This window comes from Mustela erminea, chromosome 14, assembly GCF_009829155.1.
Source record: "Mustela erminea isolate mMusErm1 chromosome 14, mMusErm1.Pri, whole genome shotgun sequence".
Lineage (NCBI taxonomy): Eukaryota > Metazoa > Chordata > Mammalia > Carnivora > Mustelidae > Mustela > Mustela erminea.
Window position 1 is genome coordinate 77,023,233 of NC_045627.1, and position 20,228 is coordinate 77,043,460.

The 20,228-nt window shown below is 32.8% G+C and overlaps 1 protein-coding gene across 1 annotated transcript in view; it reads left to right on the plus strand.

Moving 5' to 3' along the window:
• ATRNL1 (attractin like 1) overlaps positions 1-20,228 on the plus strand; it is a 796,208-nt gene that overhangs the window by 141,903 nt on the left and 634,077 nt on the right. Inside the window, exons 11-15 of the mRNA XM_032313798.1 lie at positions 5,962-6,046; positions 7,636-7,844; positions 8,833-8,951; positions 13,063-13,195; positions 17,969-18,150. Of these exons, the coding sequence (XP_032169689.1) occupies positions 5,962-6,046; positions 7,636-7,844; positions 8,833-8,951; positions 13,063-13,195; positions 17,969-18,150 (728 nt within the window). The remainder of the gene's footprint in view (positions 1-5,961; positions 6,047-7,635; positions 7,845-8,832; positions 8,952-13,062; positions 13,196-17,968; positions 18,151-20,228) is intronic.

Below are 20,228 nucleotides of genomic sequence, written 5' to 3' on the forward strand. Positions count from 1 at the left end.
AGAGTAATACATTTAATATCTGAAAATGCTTTCCAAGTTAGAGTTCTAACTTGATCAAATAATCATATAAGTAGTACGATCGTATGGTTGCTTTCAGAATTGCAACCTCTCAAAAATTTACTTCCAATGTACACTTTCTCTGGAAGCTACAGAAGTATGTCTCCTACTAACGTATTTGACTAAATAAACAAATGTAAATTGATAAAAATTTAAATCCAAGGAATAAATAATAGGGAGATGTGCAGAGAATCCTTCCTTTGCTACAGCAGGCCCAGAGGCCAGTTTGAATTTTAGAAGAAAGATGGAGTTTTAGTAGGGATGTCTTCAAGAAGTAAATGAAACTGCTAGATAGCTTGATATATTAGAAAATGTTGTGAAAAGTTGTACACATTTGGTAAAGAGGGATGAATTAGCAGATCTATAGAAACCTAAGCAAAAAAAAATGATTTTCAGGGAAAAATACAAAGTTATTCAAGAATAAAATGAATTATAATCTACATGGCTTATCTGTATATAGAATAATATATAGTAAATACTCAATATTGGTCTAAATAAAATTATAAGTACATGAGGAAGGTGGAGGGAAGGGAAGTATGTGTGTATATGTCTGCATAAGAGTAAAATCTTCATCTTTTAAAGGGAAAGTTAGAGATATTATCTGAAACTAAGAACTTAGTATGCCATTTAGAATGAGGAGATAAATACAAAAACAAGCTTCTTCTAGTTTTTTAGAATTCAAAGTGCTTACCTCTGTGATTCAGGAGTAAACATTGAGAAGATAGGGAGCAGGAGAATTTTTTGTGGTAAACCTTGTGGGATTATTGGACTTTTAAACTTTGCCCATACAGATATTTTGATGTTTTGATTGAAAACAAGCAAAATAAGAACATACCAAACCAGTACGGGAACAGAGTGAGGCACAAATTAGTGGGTCAGGGTAAATATTAGGATAGTGGTTCTGGGAAGATTGGTATATGGTAATACACAGAAAGGTATAGGAAATAAGATATATGGGAAAAATTAAATTACATTCCTGGAGAAGATGCAAAACTGAGTTCCAAATGGATTGAAGATCAAAATGGTTAAAGCCGAACTGTACATCCTTTAAAAGAATATTGGAAATTATCTTTAAAATCTTGAGTTAAGAGTAAAGAGAATAAATCATGAAGAAAATGATAAATTTGATCAGGTTTATGTACAAACTTTGGTAAAATAAGGCTCCATAAACTACATGAAAATGCACATCACAGCATAGGAGAATATATGTTAATTTGCATATAATTAGCAAAGAATTGATATTTAGAATACTTAATAAAGAATTTGTAAAATTATCGAAAAACCAAAATTCTGGGGGCACCTGGCTGGCTCAGTCAGAAGAGCACATGACTCTTGAATTCAGCGTTTTAAGTTCAAGCCCCACATTGGGTGTAGTGATTACTTAAAATCTTTGTTAAAACAAAAACAAAAACAAAATCAAATAGAAAAATGGGCAAAGACTTGAACAGTGATTTTACAGGAGGGTGAAAACAAATGACCTATTACTGTAAAAAAATGCTTGGTCTTACCAGTAACTAGGAAAAAAAACATTCATCAGATTGGTAAAAATGTAAAAGTCTGAGAAAGCTACATAATGGAGTGGGTGTGACATAAGAGCCGTCATGCATGGCTAGTGTGAATTTAAGTCAGTGCAACACTTTGTGGAGCAAATGGGTATCGGAGAAATCTAGTACAATTGAACTTATGTCTTTCCTTAAACCTAGTGATTTTCAGTTTAGAAATCTGCCTGGAGAGGGGTGCCTGGGTGGCTCAGTGGGTTGGGCCTCTGCCTTCGGCTCAGGTCGTGGTCTCAGGGTCCTGGGATCGAGCCCCACGTCGGGCTCTCTGCTCGTTGGGGAGCCTGCCTCCTCCTCTCTCTCTGCCTGCCTCTCTACCTACTTGTGATCCCTCTCTCTCTGTCAAATAAATAAAATCTTAAAAAAAAAACTACCTGGAAAAACTCTCAAAACTTGCAAAAGAAGGTGTGTGTAACAGTGAACAAACCAACATGTGACTTGTAGTAGAAAAAATCTGAAAAAAGTCTAATTCATCTTTAAAAGGATAAATATGTTTTCATATAATCATAATATGGAATGTTATAACATGATTAAAGTGAGAACATAGCACCACGTATGTGCATAAGTCTAAATAGGTTGTTTAATAGACATTTCTCCAAAGAAGATACATAAATGGCCAATAAGAACACATGAAAAATCATTTGGAAAATACAGATCAAAACCATATTGAGATACCACTTAATATCCATTAGGATGGCTATTATCAAGAAATAGAAAAATAAGTGTAAGTAAGGATATGGAGAAACTGGAACCCTTGTGCACTCCTTGTTGGACTATAAAATGGTACAGCTGGTGTGGAAAAGAGGATGGATGGTCCTCAAAAATTTAAACAAGACTTAACCACATAATCCAGCAATTCCACTTCAGGTATTTACCCAAAAGAATTGAAAGCAGGTACAAGAACAGATATTTGTACATCCATGTTCATAGCAGCATCATTCACAATAGCCAAGATTAGAAGCAACCTAGGTGTCCACTGATGGATAAATGGGTAAACGAAATGTGGTGTATACGTACAATGGGCTATCAGGCTTAAAAAGGATGGAATTCTGACACACAGCACAACAGGGATGAATCTTAACGATCTGGTAAAGGAAGTAAGTCAAAGACTAAGGGTCTAATACTGTATGATTTCATTCATCTGAGGTACTAAAGTAATCAAATTTATGGACAAAAAAAGCAAAAAGGTGATTGGCAGGGGCTGAGAGTGAAGGGAATGGGAAATTACTGTTTAAGAGGCACAGAGTTTTAGTTTTGCAAAATAAGAAAGTGCTGAGATGGATGGTTGTGTTGTTTTAAAAATATAAATGTACTTAATGTCACTGAACTGCACACATAAAAATGGCTAAAATGTGAAGAGAATAAAAAGCAAAACAATGTGTTGAAAATAAGCAAGTTATAGAATTGATACTCTATACTACAATATACATTTGTATTAATGCAAAGCTTTCCCATGTACGAAAATTACTATATTTGTATCATATATATAGAAACACTGATAAGCAAATACAGAATAGTAGTTGCATCCTAAGAAGGAAGACCTAATGGAGCTTGAATTGGAATGAGAGTACACATGGAGCCTGTCATATCTGTAAGAATTTATTTCTTTAAAAAATCTAAAGTAAATATGGTCAAATACTAGGTTTGACAAATCTGGTTAGTGGTACATAGGTGTTTGTAATGCCATTTTTTTAGGCTGTTCTGTGCGCTGAAAACAAAATCATCTTCTACCAAAAGAAATTGGCTTATGAAATTAGAAGAAACCCTCAGGAAGCCAATTTTTTAGTTAATGCTTGTCTTTATGCTCCTTTCCCCCCCTTTTTTTTCTGAGTTTTTCTGAGCATTTCTATGGTTCTCATCTGGAAAAATCTGCTTTCCTTCTTGCCTGGTTTGTGTTGGATTCTGGGCCAAATGGCTTACCTTTTAGTCCTAGGTTAGCTCAGATGGTTGGATCACTTTCTTTTCTGGACTGCAGATTGCCCCCAAATGATCTTAAAGATTCTTCTTTGGAGATTTTTGTAACAAACTGGTATCTGGCAGTGTTACTCTTTCATCTGACTCTTTTCTGTTTTATTTCTTTGAAGCATATTCAGGTTTCTAATTCTGTTGTTGGAATACTATAAACAACACAATTTGTAAATCACTGGCCCTGTGTGTGTGTGTGTGTGTGTGTGTATTGGGTGGGATGATTGAAATCTATTTGCTCTAACTCATTTACTGTCTCTAACATTCCCATCTCTTTCTTTTTCAAAGCCTATGCCTTTTACAGGTCACCCTTTCCAAATGGGAATAATCTTTCAGAATCTGCTACAAATATACTTTTAAATGTCAAATATTTTTATAATAATTTATAGAAAAACAAAGGTAATCAAATGGGCTTTGAATAAATTGCCTAACTTCTCCTAGATCTAATTTTTTAATTTTCTTTTTAAAAGATTTTATTTATTTGACGGAGGGAAAGAGAGAAAGAGAGAGCGTAGAAGCAGGGGGAGCAGCAGAGGGAGAGAGAGAAGAAGGCTCTCTGCTGAGCAGGGAGCCCACGGGGCTAGAATCTAGGACCCTGGGGACATGACCCTAGCTGAAGGCGGACACTTAATCGATTGAGTCACCCTAGTTCCCCTAATTTTTCATTTTCAGCATATGATAATACCTGCTGAATCAGTTTCATTGGGTTCTTACAAAGACCATTTTAAATTATGTAGATGAATGCACTTTTTTTTTTTAAAGATTTTTATTTATTTATTTGACACAGAGAGATCACAAGTAGGCAGAGAGACAGGCAGAGATAGGAGGAAGCAGGCTCCCTGCTGAGCAGAGACCCCCCGCCCCCCCAGGGATCATAACCTGAGCCAAAGGCAGAGGCTTTAACCCACTGAGCCACCCAGGCACCCGTAGATGAATGCACTTTGGAAGCTTTATAGTACTATACACATGTAAGCATACTTCTTACATAAACTGTAACATGTAAATTTGACCAGAATGTTAATTGTATGTATAAGCCTCCTTCATAGTATTTCCCAAGATGTGATATTCAGAGCATTGGCTCTTAGAAATGTTAATGTGAAAAGTATGACATGAAAAGTGCTTCTGTGAATAAAATATTGGGAACATTGTGTTAGGTATAGTTAGGCTTCTATATGTCTGTACTCTCTTTTGAGACTATTTAATAGGCAGATGTATTTTCTGAACTAAAGAGAGAGATTATATAAACTAAGGAATAACTTCTCTTGGGGGGAATTTGTGTTCTTTGGAATAGACTTCAGGAGACGTAATTCAAGGTGTGTTTTATTGCTGTCTGTTTTCTAGTTTCATTTTTTAAACCATGATTTTGGTTTTTATAATTTCTTTGATCTTCATTAGTAGTGATATTGAATTAAAACCCAATTATTATTTTATTACTAATGTTATAGAGGTAATCACATGAATAGGAAAACAAGTAATTTATTACAACTTTAACTTCTACAACTAACTCTATTTTAGGTTATTCTCTTTTTCCCAGAGGGCTTCTAAACTACCTAAGAATAAAATTTGTTTTTAAAAATTTGTTACATCTATGTGTTTTTATTAAATACTACTGCCTGCCTTTAGATATGGCATATCTAAGAAGATGAAATCTAAAACACTGTCCTGAGGATGTCCCTAGTAACTGAAAACAATATTTGACATCTCAAAAGCTATGTTAGTGTATGTGTCAATTTTGAAGCTAGGTTATATTGAAATGATACAAAGTTTTCTATTAACATTTTTCTTTTCATATTTTTATATAGCTCATGAATTATTTAGGTTTTTAAATTTTTTCTAGATATTTGCAACTGAAGTCATTCTGTTTTATATAAAATGAACTCTATTATTTTGAAATACCAAATCATTAAAATAATTTAATGATTTTATTTTGGTGATTCCATTTTTAGGCATTATTTCACTGAATATTATTTATATATCATTTAATTTCAAAAGCATGAATGTACAATTTGGTTTATTAATTTAATTTTTTAATAGGTTTGCCCAGTATTGGTAGTCATGCAGTTTACTATATGAGCCGTGATTTATTTAATAAAGATATGTCTTTGGAATTATCCTCCAATAAAAACTATACACCTAATTTTTTTCATTTTCATCATTCTCATACACTTAAATTTATTTGTGGGAATTTTATGCAGAAGTTGTTTTTATTTAAGGAATGATGCCAGTTGAGTAGTGTTATTAAATTGTAGGTCATGGCAAGTTAATGAAAGTCTTCCTAATTTTAATTATTGTATCTTCAATTTGACCAAATATGGTTTTATAGTATTTGTCTTGATTTATTGTTTTATTTCATTTTTTTGTTTTGCTGTTCTCTTTTTTCTAGCTTGTGATGAATGGAAAATATTACCAAAACCAAATCTTCATAGAGATGTCAACAGATTTGGACACTCTGCGGTTGTTATTAATGGGTAAAAAACATACATTTGTCAGTTAAACTATCCACATATTCTGTTACTCTTTTCAAAAATTATCATTTGTACTTAATGGAATTGGGTATCCCTAGTCTACTGTGGACTACATTTTGGTTCGTTAACCGTATCCTTCATTCTTTTGTGTTCAAATATATTTAAGAGAAAGGGGAGCGGTCAGACAGAATTAAAACTGAGATAAAACCAAAGATATTAAAAAAATATCATCTTGCCTTCTTTTCTTTTTGTAGAGATCAGACAATGAATGTCTTCTTTAAAAAAGGTCAAACTGAAATGATAAAAAGGCTAGCTGCTTATTTCTATCAAGGAGAACAAGGAAAGTGAGAAGAATTAGATTGTCATTTTAGTTCTGTCATTAACCCTGTGATTTTTGACAAATCCCTTAATGTCTTTAAACTTTAATATCTTTATATCCCTTGGGATTTTGGATGGGATGATCATTAAGTTACCTTCTTTTAAGTTAGTATCATTTTTCTTTTTTTTAAAAAAATTTAACTTATTTATTAGAAAGTGAGAGAGAGAGAGAGAGATTGTGAGCAGGGGGTAGAGATAGAGGGAGAAGCAGGCTTCCTGCTGAGTAGGGAGCCTGATGTGGGACTCAAGACCAGGACTCTGGCATCATGACCTGCACCAAAGGCCAATGCTTAACCAACTGAGCCACCCAGGTGCCCTCATTTTTCTATTTCTAAGGCAAAAATTTGGTAATATGGCAGGAAACAGTAGGTCTTTCCTTAGCTTAAAATTTGTAATTTATAATGACATTTTTATAGGTTTATTTTTTCTCCACCTTATTCTAATTATGTAAAAATTCTTCAGGATGGTATTAAAAGCACGTAGAAGTTAACCACAGTGAAACTCTGTAATTGATATCAGTTAGCTTTCAAAACAGTAATAAATGAAATTCAGAGTTTATAACTAAAACCTCTAGACTTCTTTGTTGCAATACTGTGTTGGTTGACTTTTATTTTACTCTTTTTAAATAATAAAAGATAATATTGAAGCATTTTCTGATCTTTTCTACTTATTAATAATGTTGGAAATAAAAATTATGCTTTTTTAGAGCACAGAATTCTTTGGCACTTGTAGTTGAATTAATTTGGCAATTGTCTGGACTTCTTTTCCTGAATTGAAGTTTTGAATATCTTTTTGATATTTTACCTTTGGTTTATTTCGTAAGAGGATAGTAAAACACGGAAACGCAGATTCTGTATCTAAGTTCACTGTCAGTATTAAAAAATTGTAATTCTAGATAGCAGTTCTAAAGTGTATCTTATTATCCATGTAGAGGCATTTTCAATTTTTTTTTAATTTTTAATTTTTATTTTTTTATAAACATATAATGTATTTTTATTTCCAGGGGTACAGGTCTGTGAATCGCTGGGTTTACACACTTCATAGCACTCACCATAGCACATACCCTCCCCAATGTCCATAACCCCAGCATTTTCATTTTCTAAAAAAAATTATTTACTACCTTGATAAATGTATTTAAATTTATTTTTCAAACTAGTAAGTTAGACTTTTCTTAATATTGTTTCTTTGGGATTCTTTTTTTTTTTTTTTAATAGGTCCATGTATATATTTGGAGGATTTTCTAGTGTGCTCCTTAATGATATCCTTGTTTATAAGCCTCCAAATTGCAAGGCTTTCAGAGATGAAGAACTTTGTAAGAATGCTGGTCCTGGAATAAAATGTATTTGGAATAAAAATCACTGTGAATCTTGGGAATCTGGAAATAGTAATAATATCCTTAGGGCAAAATGCCCTCCTAAAACAGGTAGTTTTTCTTTTTTTCTTCCTTTCTGGCATAAATCTTCTCTACTTGTCTAGAAGTACTAATACATTTTGCTTATAAGAGTTACCTTGGTATAGCTTTTAGAATTAAAAATTCATAACCTTTAGTTAGGAATTTTAAAGTTTGAACTTAGCAGTGATTAACAATTTTTTATTAGCTATTTTCAGTTTTCTCTTTTAATTCTATATGTAATATTATATATACCAATATTTTATGTATAACATGGTCATGTACATATATGTATATATGAACTATTTTCCTGTATAAGTAAAAAATGCTTTAAAGTATATTCTAAGAACTACTGTGCTTCTAAGAAATACAATGAAATAATTTATTCTAAACTTGGTAGTTTTTTTTCCTTCTTTAATATTGCCAAGCCAACCACAGAGTTAAAAGATTTTCTGGAATTTTGATGACTAATGTTTTAGTTTAATACTTATTATAAAGTATTGAATAAGTAAATCAAACATGAAAAATTGCTAGTAAATATTTATGAGTGAATGATTTGGATAAAAACTGTTCAATTTCCTTTAAATGGGTGGCACTTTTATATTTTTTTTATGCTACAATTAGTAATGTATTTTCAGTGAATCTGATTAATGTGATACCTCTGAATATCTTTATGAAGAATGATAACCAATGAGTATTTGTTATAATGTTTCTTTTCAATGTGCAGTAATGGTTTTTTAATTAAAAAGCCTGTAAGTCTTTCCCCTTCCATACTGGATAAATGTTAAATGGCAGTAAGATCCTGGTAGACTGAATAATTAAAATGAGGGTAGGAGGAATCTCAAAACCTGCAAACACAATTCAAATTCAATATGAAGTTAAGTTCATATTGAAGATGTTATTTTCATGTTTTTGGCCATATTTATGGTGTAAAATGTCTTAGTGATTCTTAGACAGGTGTTAAAAATGTGTGACATTTTCTTTCTCACCCTGACGCACTTGTCTCCCGTTTGTCCCGCAGCTGCTCCTGATGACAGATGCTACAGATACGCAGACTGTGCCAGCTGTGCTGCCAATACCAACGGGTGCCAGTGGTGTGATGACAAGAAATGCATTTCTGCAAACAGCAACTGCAGTGTGGTTAGTATTTATGGGTGAATGGTGATGTGGTTAGCCTGGCTGCTTCCAGTCATTAGCTTCCCATTTAGTAGCCTGGTGCAGGCAGCACCTCACACATCAATGAAAATATGGAAGGAATCCCTCACTGTGTGCTGAAGTCACTCTAGCTTCTTGCTCAGATTTTTTAGTCTAGATTCCAAAAACTTTTGCTTCTTCCCATGCCCTTTAAAAAAAGACTGGAACTGTCAATGTAGTCTTCTGTGCTGATAGACACATTATATGGGTAAGTATTGGAATGATTTCCATGGCATTCTGGTCAGACATACACATGCGTGGTAGTAGTGTGGTGTTATGTTTTGTTCACAGGCTTTGTGCGTAAGTTTACTCAGAGGTTGACAGTGGCACTTTCCGTTTGTCTCTTTAGATCAGTGGTTCTCAACCACAGGCAGTTTTGTGCCTTAAGGGACATTTGGCAATGTGTGTCAGCATTTTTGGTTGTCACAACTGTGGGGCTGCTTCTGGCATCTAGAAGAGGCCAGGGATGCTGTTAAAATTCCATAATGCATGAACTCTCCCACAAAACACAAGTATCTGGCTCAAAATGTCAATAGGGTTAAGTTTGAGAAACCCTACTTTAAGTAGACAATTGAAAAAAAGTAATGAAATTAATATTTATGGTAGATGAAAATGGCTTAAGAGCAGTAAAAATTCATCTTATAAGCAGGTAGTATCAAAATATCCCATGTTTTTAAGATGTCAACAATTGGAAAGAAAAGTTTCAAAATAAAAAAACATTAAAAGGATTAAAAACTATAGTAGGACCAAGAATTCTCTTACTGGGCTGTAGCTTAAACCACTAAATGATGTCCTTACATATTTTCAACTAAATGTAACATACATTATTTAAAAAAAAATTTTTTTTAAAATTTTCATTAATCACCAAAAGTATTCACTTATTTTTTTCAGAATACTATATGGAGATAAAGGTAAAGAAAAGGGTGTTTGAAAGTTAAGTAAAAAATCTTTATTGTATCATCAAACATTTTTTAATAAACAGTCATATTTAAAAATATTTGTTTTATGGTTCTATACTGTAATAATATTCAGAACTTAAAATGGTGGGAATTTTTCAGTTACTAACTCATCAGATTGAAACCTTTGCTTTCGTACATATTGTGTTGGTATATACTTTCCCATGATATAAGTTGCTTTAGTAATAGATATACTTCAATTTTATATGAATTTTAACATTAATAGGACATGACTCTGCTTTGAAAATTTGAAATACTTTTTAATATTTGCATTAATATTTGTCTAATGGGGGTTACTTTAGTGAGTAAAATAAAGCATGGGAATAAGAGTAAAATGAAGAATGTTATTAAATAAAAATTGTAAACAGATTGTGTTTAAAGCTTTGTTGGATAACCATGAGTTTAGGTATTGTGTTTAGACATTATTGTGTTTAGACATTTAAACTAAATGAAAATAGGGGCACCTGGGTGGCTCAGTGGGTTAAGCCTCTGCCTTCAGCGCAGGTCATGATCCCACTGGGGTCCTGGGATCAAGCCCTGCATTGGGCTCTCTGCTCGGCAGGGAGCCTGCTTTCCCCTTTCTCTCTCTGCCTGCCTTTCTGCCTACTTGTGGTCTCTGTCTGTCAAATAAATAAATAAAATCGTAAAAAAAATAAACTAAATGAAAACATGCGTTACCTCAAAAATTGTGTTATGTAAATTATTATCAAGTATTCATTTTATAAAGTGACCTTATTTATATTTTATTTTATTTTTAAAGATTTCATTTATTTATTTGAGCGTGAGAGAGAATGAGAAGAGAGAACATGAGAGGAGAGGGGTCAGCGGGAGAAGCAGATTCCCCACCGATCAGGGAACCCGGTTTGGGACTCTATCCCTGGACACCAGGATCATGACCGGAGCCCAAGGCAGTCGCTTAACCAACTGAGCCGCCCAGGCGCCCTATATTTTATTTTTTAAAATGATCTGTTAACGAGGAAGGCACTGGGCGAGATAGTATAAGTGAACAGATGGTACTCACTTATAATTTAGATTTTGATGTAATGTCTTTTAGACGGTTTGATCAGAACGGTAATTAAACTAAACCAAATGCTAATGGTTACAGAAAGTTCTGTGAGATGTTAGTGTGAATGATGCCCATTGATACCCTATTTTGTTAATTGGTCATATTTACTTGAAGTTGCATATTTTGTGCTCTTAAACCTCAAATAACCTGCTTACTTATTTGGTTCATTAGGCTAAAAATTACCAACCGTGTTTCAGAATAACAGTCATTTCTTTCCTCATTGGTTAAATTGGCCCCTGTGTGTGATTAAAATATAATTTCATCTATTGTACTGGTTCAGCATCAGTAAACTACTCTCCCGTTTGTAATGAAGAGCAGTGGAGTTATTCGGATGGTAACTCTAATGACACTGTTGTTAGTCTAAAGACTGGCATTAAAACTGTTCTTTCTTTTATCCTAACAAGTTGTTCAGCCATCCTCCTGTCATTTTTACAGGTTATTCTATTTATCGGATGGTTTGAGTAAATTTATTCCTTTTCCATTAGCTGACAAATGTTTGGAGCTATATTCTAATTATTACATAGAATAATGCTAAGATTTATATATATTCTATATGAAGACAGAAAACTACGAATTAGAAAAAGTAACAATGAAAAAGTATATATGTTCTGAATGAAAATGTGGTTGAATAAGAGTCACAAAGTAATTTGAGATTTAAAAAAATGTATCTCCTCTGGGTTTTTTTTTTTTTAGGATGAATAATGACAAACATTAGTATCTATCTACTTTTTATCTGTTACCTTATAGCACATGTAATTTGCCCTAAAGAAATGAACATCTTTGGAATTGAGGTGACTGCAGTGTGTTTTGTGTGGGAAAGTATAGTAGTTTATAGAAAAATATTTGATGGGTGACATTTAAATTACCCAAGAGGATAAAAGTTGCTTCAACCATTTTTATATGTGAGATAGGTATATTAAATTTTAACTATTAACTTTATTGACTAAAAAGAAATATTTAGCTCCCTTAGTTAAAGCCTGAGTTAAGTATTTATATCTATAGAGGAAAAAAAAGATTGAAGTGAAGCTCAGTGTTCAGCATTAAGTCCTTTATGTTTTCTTCTCAAGAGTTATGGAAAGAATTGAACCAAATATTTTAATCATAGATATTGATGACATCCTGTAAAATATCTGAACTTTGATGTTTGTAGGGAACTCCCACCAAAGTTCCTGTGGTGCCTAAATTTTTTCTTTTCTTTCCTTCCCTTTTTATTTTTAAACTTTTTAACTTTAATCTCTTAATGCTGGAGTTTAGTTGACATATGATTATGTTTTATGGTAGGATTGGTCAAAGTCTGACTTCTGTGGCTTCTTTGCAGCCACCATAAAGGAAATGTGACAAATACAGAAGTGTCAGTTAACCAAAATGATTATTTCATGTCTGTGGGAATAAAATTAATTTGAGTTATTGTGAATATAATTCATCTTTTTAGATTGATTTTGATAAAGTATCTCTTTACTTTTTATTACTTATCATTTCTACTTCATTTCTAGGGGTTTGTATGATAGTTTTATTATGACTAGAATTCTTTCACATGGTCATGAGGAGTAGTGACTCTGCATTGGCTTTATTGATTGAATGGAAGCCTGTTATCAGATTCAATAGAAAAGATTTTCATTAGATGGTTTCTGTTTCAAATTACGAAATGTGCACATTTTTTTCCGATAAGTATATGTTGTAGTTCCAAAAACTATAGTTTAAAGAAATGAGTAAAAGAGATTCTGATTCAGTAGAACTCGATCTGGGGTGGCTCAGTGGGTTAAACCTCTTCTTTCAGCTCAGGTCATGATCTCAGGGTCCTGGGATCAAGCCCCACATCGGGCTCTCTGCTCAGCAGGAAGGCTGCTTCCCCCTCTCTTTCTGCCTGCTTCTCTGCCTACTTGTGATCTCTCTCTCTCTCTGTCCAATAAATTCTTAAAAAAAAAATAGAAATCTGAATTTTAAAATTTACTTGTGATTTATATTTATGATGTAGTTTAAGAATTATTGCTATACAAAGATGAAAAATAACATGCTTTATCTTTAAACTTTCTAGTCTGTGAAAAACTACACCAAATGTCATGTGAGAAATGAGCAGATTTGTAACAAACTTACCAGCTGTAAAAGCTGTTCACTAAACTTGAATTGCCAGTGGGATCAGCGACAACAAGAATGCCAGGCTTTACCAGGTAAAGATTTCAATTTGGTAAATGAATTTCTAGTCCACAGATGAACGCCATTATAGTAAAGAGCATGTAGTAAGAACATTCCAGTTCTTACTAATTTTTAACTTAACTTAATTTTTAAATTAAAATTAAATTAATAGCAAATAAACAATAATATTGGAGTAATAATAGCATAGTTTCTATAAGAAAATTTTGTATATTTGCTTCCAGTTCTTTTAGGATGTTCAGGATTTCTTATATTTATTATACTAGTGATTATATCTTAAATCATATCTTAAAAACAAAATAATAAGCACTGAGACTAATACTCAGATTTATGAAAGGTAACATTTCAATCTATTTGGTTTGTTTTTTAAGTGCCCTTTATCTTTGAAATTCTGGGAACTTTTTTACTGACTACTTTTTTACTATATATAACAATTTTTATAATAAGTTTTATATGATTTAATGAGACTCAAGTTATGTAAACCAGAGAAAAGCCCATTTTAAAAAGCAATTTCAAGTTATTTTTTGCATATAACACTCTTCTTAGTAGACTCTAAGTACTCTTCCTTTTAAATATAAAGGTAAAATCAGAAACTAGAAGAGTAGTATGGGTATTTAACCGATTCCATCTTCCTGTTATACAGGTTAACTGAGACATACACTGGTTAAGCGACTTGCTCAAAGTTACATGGCTTGTAAATGGCAAATGTAACTATTAACTGGGTGGTCAATTCTTGCCTTTGTCTATCCAGTGGTTTTTGTTTGCTTGTTATATTTTTTCAAAGAAAAATTTCTGTGCATATGTAACTTTAAAAAGTCCTTGGAAATCCCATCAAAGGATCTATGTCATGCTTAGAAGTTCATGTAATAAAATAAAAATTAGAATGCCTTTACAAGTACCATTCAGATTTTACAATATTCAAATTGTGGGTTTTGTTGATATACTGACCTTTAAAATTTTTAAAAAGTGATATGTGCATGTGTGTTCACTTTGAAAAAATTAGAGAATATTAATGCAGTTCCAGATTTTGAAAAGCAGTAGTGAGATGACACTAAACTTGAAAGTAATATTGGTATCTAAGTGTTAAATTCTAAAATCAGCATGTAGATCAGTAAAAAATACTTACAAAGTTGTTTTAAAAATCTTGGAGCAAGGGGCATCTGTTGGTGCAGCTGGTTAAGCGTCATGGTCTCAGGGCCGTGAGATGGAGCCCCACCTCAGCTCTGTGCTGGGCATGGAGCCTGCTTAAGATTCTCTCTCTCCCTCTTCCTCTGCCCATCTTACCCCGTGTGTATGCTCCCTCTCTCAAATAAATAAATGTTTTAAAAAAATCTTGGACCAAAATAGGATTTGACCGAGGAAAAAAGAAAAATATATAAAAAATATATAAACATATATTTATTTATATTTATATATAAATAAAATAATATATATAAATAAATAAATGTTTTTAAAAAATATTGGACCAAAATAAGATTTGAATGAGGAATATATATATGTAAATAATACATATAAATATATATATTTTTATATTTATATATAAATAATATATATAAATAAATAAATGTTTTTTTAAAATCTTGGACCAAAATAAGATTTGACTGAGGAATATATATATATACTTAAATATATATATTTATATTTATATATATATATATATATATATATATATATTTAAAGGAAGATTGCTGCAGTGAGAAGGGAATTTGATTGCCAGCGGAAGTTTGGAAAAATAAGCGAAGTCATGTTTGGTAGCACCCATCTACTCATTCCCCGGAAAGAATATTAGTTTGGTATAAGAGCTCTACTTGGCCAGGCTATTTTGGAGAATAATAAATAGCATACAGTAAATGTAATAAAAATTACATTATAAATTAACTTACCTTGTTCTAGGTTCATATTTACTAAGCAGCAATTTGGGTATATATAGTCTGTTTTCCACTCAGCTTGTCTTGAGGAAGTGAATGTTCCAGATGGAGGACCCTGTCTATCCAGAGTTAGGCTCTCCCTTGAACATTTGTGAATTGTATTTTTCAATTGAGCTCACATAAACTTGGCAATTTGAATTTATCTCACTAAACTCATTTTAAAAATTTACTGCTCCCCATTTAACTCTGAAGCTGAGTTGATGCTCAATATTACAAACCCTAAACCCTCAAAATATCTGGGTCAGTGGTATAATTTAGTTTAGCCCCAAAGACCCATACGTTTCTTTTCATTTTTATGGTTTGTCAAGTAAGGGTTTTCGTCACGTAAAAAAATAAGACAGGGCAAAAGTAATCGAAACCCTTCCTTGATTAAGTAAGTTAACAAAAGCCATACTTAAGCAAAACTTTTATACTGTTTCCTTAAGTTGATTAGGTACTTTGGATTCCAGAAGACAAGGAATATTGCTATAGCTGTAGCCTGAAAAGGAAAATAAAGATGTTTTAAACAATCATATTAAATGATAATTATACTTTATTAAGGTATTGCTATGTTCTAGGTACTATTCATAGTATCCAATTTGGTAGGACTGCAGTTACTAAAGAACAGAAGTCCCATGCTCATGGACTCTCTCAGAGGGTCCATGAGGTCAAAACTAGTAATACTCATATGATTACTTACTTTTTAAATTCTGATTCTGTCATGGGTTTATTATGGAGTTTTCCAAAGGCTATGTAATATATGATTCCAGTAGTTTGGAGAAGTAGATAGGAGACTAGAATTGTCTTATATTAAACCAACATTAAAGACATTTGCAAAAATGCAAAAGAGTGCTATACTTTTTGCTATTTTTTTTATGATTTTATTTATTTATTTGATAGAGATCACAAGTAGGCAGAGAGGCAGGCAGAGGGGAGGGGGAAGCAGGTTCCCTACTGAGCAGAGAGCCTGATGCGGGGCTTGATCCAAGGACCCTGAGACCATGACCTGAGCTGAAGGCAGAGGCTTAACCCACTGAGCCACCCAGGTGCCCCCTTTTTTCTGTTTTAAAGACTATATTTCTCTTAAAATAAAATCTACTTTTGATTTTAAGTTGTAATGTTTTCCCCCAACATTTTATTATGAAAAACATTTTTTTAAAAGATTTTATTTATTTATTTGACAGAGAGGTAGAGAGAACAAGTAGGCAGAGAGGCAGGCAGAGGGAGAGGGAAAAGCAGACTCTCTGCTGAGCAGGGAGTCCAACATGGGGGCTCGATCCTCATGGCCAGAGCTGAAGGCAGACGCTTAACCGACTATGCCACCCGGGAACCCCTATCTTGAATATTTTTACATGTACAGAAAACTGGAAAGAATCGTAGAGAGGACACCCACCCAATACCCTCACCCAGATTCTACAATGAACATTTTGCTCTGCTTTATCCTTGATCTGTCTATCTGACCCTCTATTCGTTCATTGTTCTTTCTTAATTTTTTGATGCCGGTGGCCTGATTTGAACTATCAGCTTCTCTTTCTCAGGGAGAGAATTTGATGACCCATCTCCTTTGGCCTGTATAAAGGGTCAAGACACCCCAAAGAGCTGGACGAGTGTGTCTGTAATGAATTTTTTATTTACAATTTTAAGTGAACAAATAAATATATTTTTAAATGGTCATTTAAAATGTTTAATATGGTCAAAGCCAATAGATAAAAAAATGTATAAGGATCTGTAAAGTCTTCAATAATATTTAAGAAATAAAGGGGTCTCGAGACCAAAATGTTTGAGAATTGCAGCTTTAGAACAATTCCAGAAAATATGCACTACTGCATCTAAAGCCAAAAGGTCAAAGGGCACTGAAGCATTTAATGTGGTATGGAAACGAAAATATAGTCAAAATTTATAGAACAGTGTATTAATGAAGCACTGTATTATTAGCTAGTACACACTGAAGCATAACTTTATAATGTACTTATAAATGTGTGTTTTAGAAAATAGCACTATTTTAAGATCAGCTTGTAGTCTAAGCATAAACCACTGTTATTGTACAGTATGTTTAAATGTTAAACCTGAATATCTGTATAAAAATAAACATTAGAAAGCAAAGATTATAGCTTCTTTATTAAACATAAAAGAAATAAGACCTATCTCCCTACAGTTATAATTAAAGAATCAAAGAACCCAGCTTATATCAAAATAGTGCACCAGGGCTATGGAATGGAGGAATAACTTTGAAATTGCTTTTGTTAAGTGGTGTTTATTTTTCTTTTTTTTTTTTTTTCTTTTCTTTTTTTTTTTTTTTAGATTTTATTTATTTATTTGTCAGAGAGAGAGAGAGCGAGCGAGAGCGAGCACAGGCAGACAGAGTGGAAGGCAGAGGGAGAAGCAGGCTCCCTGCGGAGCAAGGAGCCCGATGTGGGACTCAATCCCAGGACGCTGGGATCATGACCTGAGCTGAAGGCAGCTGCTTAACCAACTGAGCCACCCCGGCGTCCCGGTGTTTATTTTTCTTTAAAGTGATCTTGTATTATATAAATTGGACCTGAAGATGTAAATGTAGTAGCGATTTTATTAACTGAGATACCATATGCCAATACACTAAGAAACCTAGCAGGCAATCAACACATTTTAACAGATTTTATAGCCATAGCTTATATTTTGCTTAAGAATTAAAGGAAAAAATTAAGAACTTCTGTTTTTATTCTTCACCAAACTATTAGATAAATTTTGTTTAGTAAATCATATTGATATCCTTAGAATTTTTATCATTGAAAGTTATTTAAACAAATAAAGAAGTTGTATTTAGAATTATAAAATAACTGAAGAATATACATGCCTTTTGGTAATCTAAAAATAAGAATTTTTTTTTTTTTTTTTTTTGACTAGCTCATCTTTGTGGAGAAGGATGGAATCATATTGGTGATGCTTGTCTTAGAATCAATTCCAGTAGAGAAAGCTATGACAATGCAAAACTTTATTGTTATAATCTCAGCGGAAATCTTGCTTCATTAACAACATCAAAAGAAGTAGAATTCGTTCTGGATGAAATACAAAAGTATACGCAACAGGTAATAGCTCTACTTGTTTATATTGTAGAAATACACAGGAAGTCCTAAAATCATTAGCAATGGTTCATTTTTTTGTTTTTAAATAAATTGTTTTTACTAAATTTTGGAAGTAAAGTGGACATGACTTCAAAAGTCAATTGGCACTGGACTTCATCTGTATATGTATTTGGGAATAAGATTTTCTAAATTACTCATCTTATGTTTTGCATAGTAAGCCACTACATTTCTTACCAAGAAATCATTTCATATGAATAAATACACCTTAAAATACATTTTTTAAAAAAGATTTTATTTATTTATTTGTCAGAGAGAGAGCACAAGTAGGGGGAGTAGCAGGCAGAGCAGTCAGAGGGAGAAGCAGGCTTCCTGCTGAGCAAGTAGCTGGATGGGGACTCTTTCCCAGGAGCCTGGAATCATCACTTGAGCCAAAGGCAGCTGCTTAACTGCCTGAGCCATTCAGGTGTCCCAAGAATTTGTTTTGAAGTGTAATGTCTTCGTAACTTGAGATGTCCCTTATAATTAAAACACAAGAGGGACAGATGGTTGGCTCAGTCAGTTGGGTGTCTGACTCTTGGTTTGGGCTTAGGTCATGATCTCATAAGTCCTGGGATGGAGGCTCTGCTGAGGGCAGAGTTAGCTTGGGATTCTCTCCCTTTCCCTCTGTTTTTCCTCTGACTCAGGCTCTCTCTTTCTCTCTCTCAAAAAAGAAATAATAAAAATAATTAAGACCAACACATTGGTTACATTTGTATATATGTATTTTTTGTGAGTGTGTGTGTTTTTGAATTATGCTATTTTTTTAGGTGTACATTTGCTTAAAATAATATATTCAGGGTTAGCTGAAATAAAACCAGTTTTTAAAGTATGTAGAAGCTGTTGGAACTTACAGCACTTAGAAACTGCTTCAATATTTCAGGGGGTTTTATGGAAAATATTTCCATAAAAAATGGAATATTTCTTTGAAAACCAGGTGATGGGTATTAAGGAGGGCTTGTGTGGTGATGAGCCCTAAGTGTTATATGCAACTAATGAATCATTGAACACTACATCAAAAACTAATGATGTACTGTATGTTGGTTAATTGAACATAATAAAAAAATTAAAAAATGAAAACTATTAAAATATTAGTTTATAAGCTATTTCTAAGAAGAATTTACAGTATTTTCTACTCTTGGATCTTTAAAATATAGTTAACTCTTAAGAGTAGATTATATAAGGAAATTTAGAAATAATTTACTAAACCTAGTTTTGAAATATTTAGCTCATGTAATTACTTGAAGTGTACAAATACAAACCGTCATAGCATCATAGCAGATTTTTGTATTTTGTTTCAAAAATAAAGTTAGAACTCAAAACAGATCAGGTAAGTGATAAGACTAAACAATAATAAAATAAATTTTATTTATGTATGAATAAAGTATATTATTTTATTTATAAATATAATAATAAATAATTAATAAATAATAAATGCCTTAAATCTGTAGTTTGTGCTAGATTTAGCCTCACATTTAAGATAAAAACATGGGGCGCCTGGGTGGCTCAGTGGGTTAAAGCCCCTGCCTTCGGCTCAGGTCATGATCCCAGAGTCCTGGGATCGAGCCCCACATCGGGCTCTCTGCTCTGCAGGGAGCCTGCTTCCTCCTCTCTGCCTGCCTCTCTGCCTACCTCTCTGCCTACTTGATCTCTATCTGTCAAATAAATAAATAAAATCTTAAAAAAAAAAGAGTTGGATGCTTAACCAACTGCACTAGTAAGATAAAAGCACAAGACACGCAGAGATATCCTATTGTCAATAATGTACAAAGTAGAAAAATTTCTATACAAATAATGTAGGTGTGTCTATAATTCACCTGTTACTTTGAAAACTCTATTAGGCCTGATCTCAACGACTTTATTTTGACTTTGAGTTATGATTTTTATTTGGACAAATAGTCTGTTGGTACTTCAAAACCTTACTCTGTATAGGACAGAAGAGACCATTTTGGCTTGAAAATATTTTAGAGCAAATATTACCAATTACTTGCTATAGAAATACTTAAGTAATGTTTTCTTGGTATAGCTGATTTTAAAGGAACATT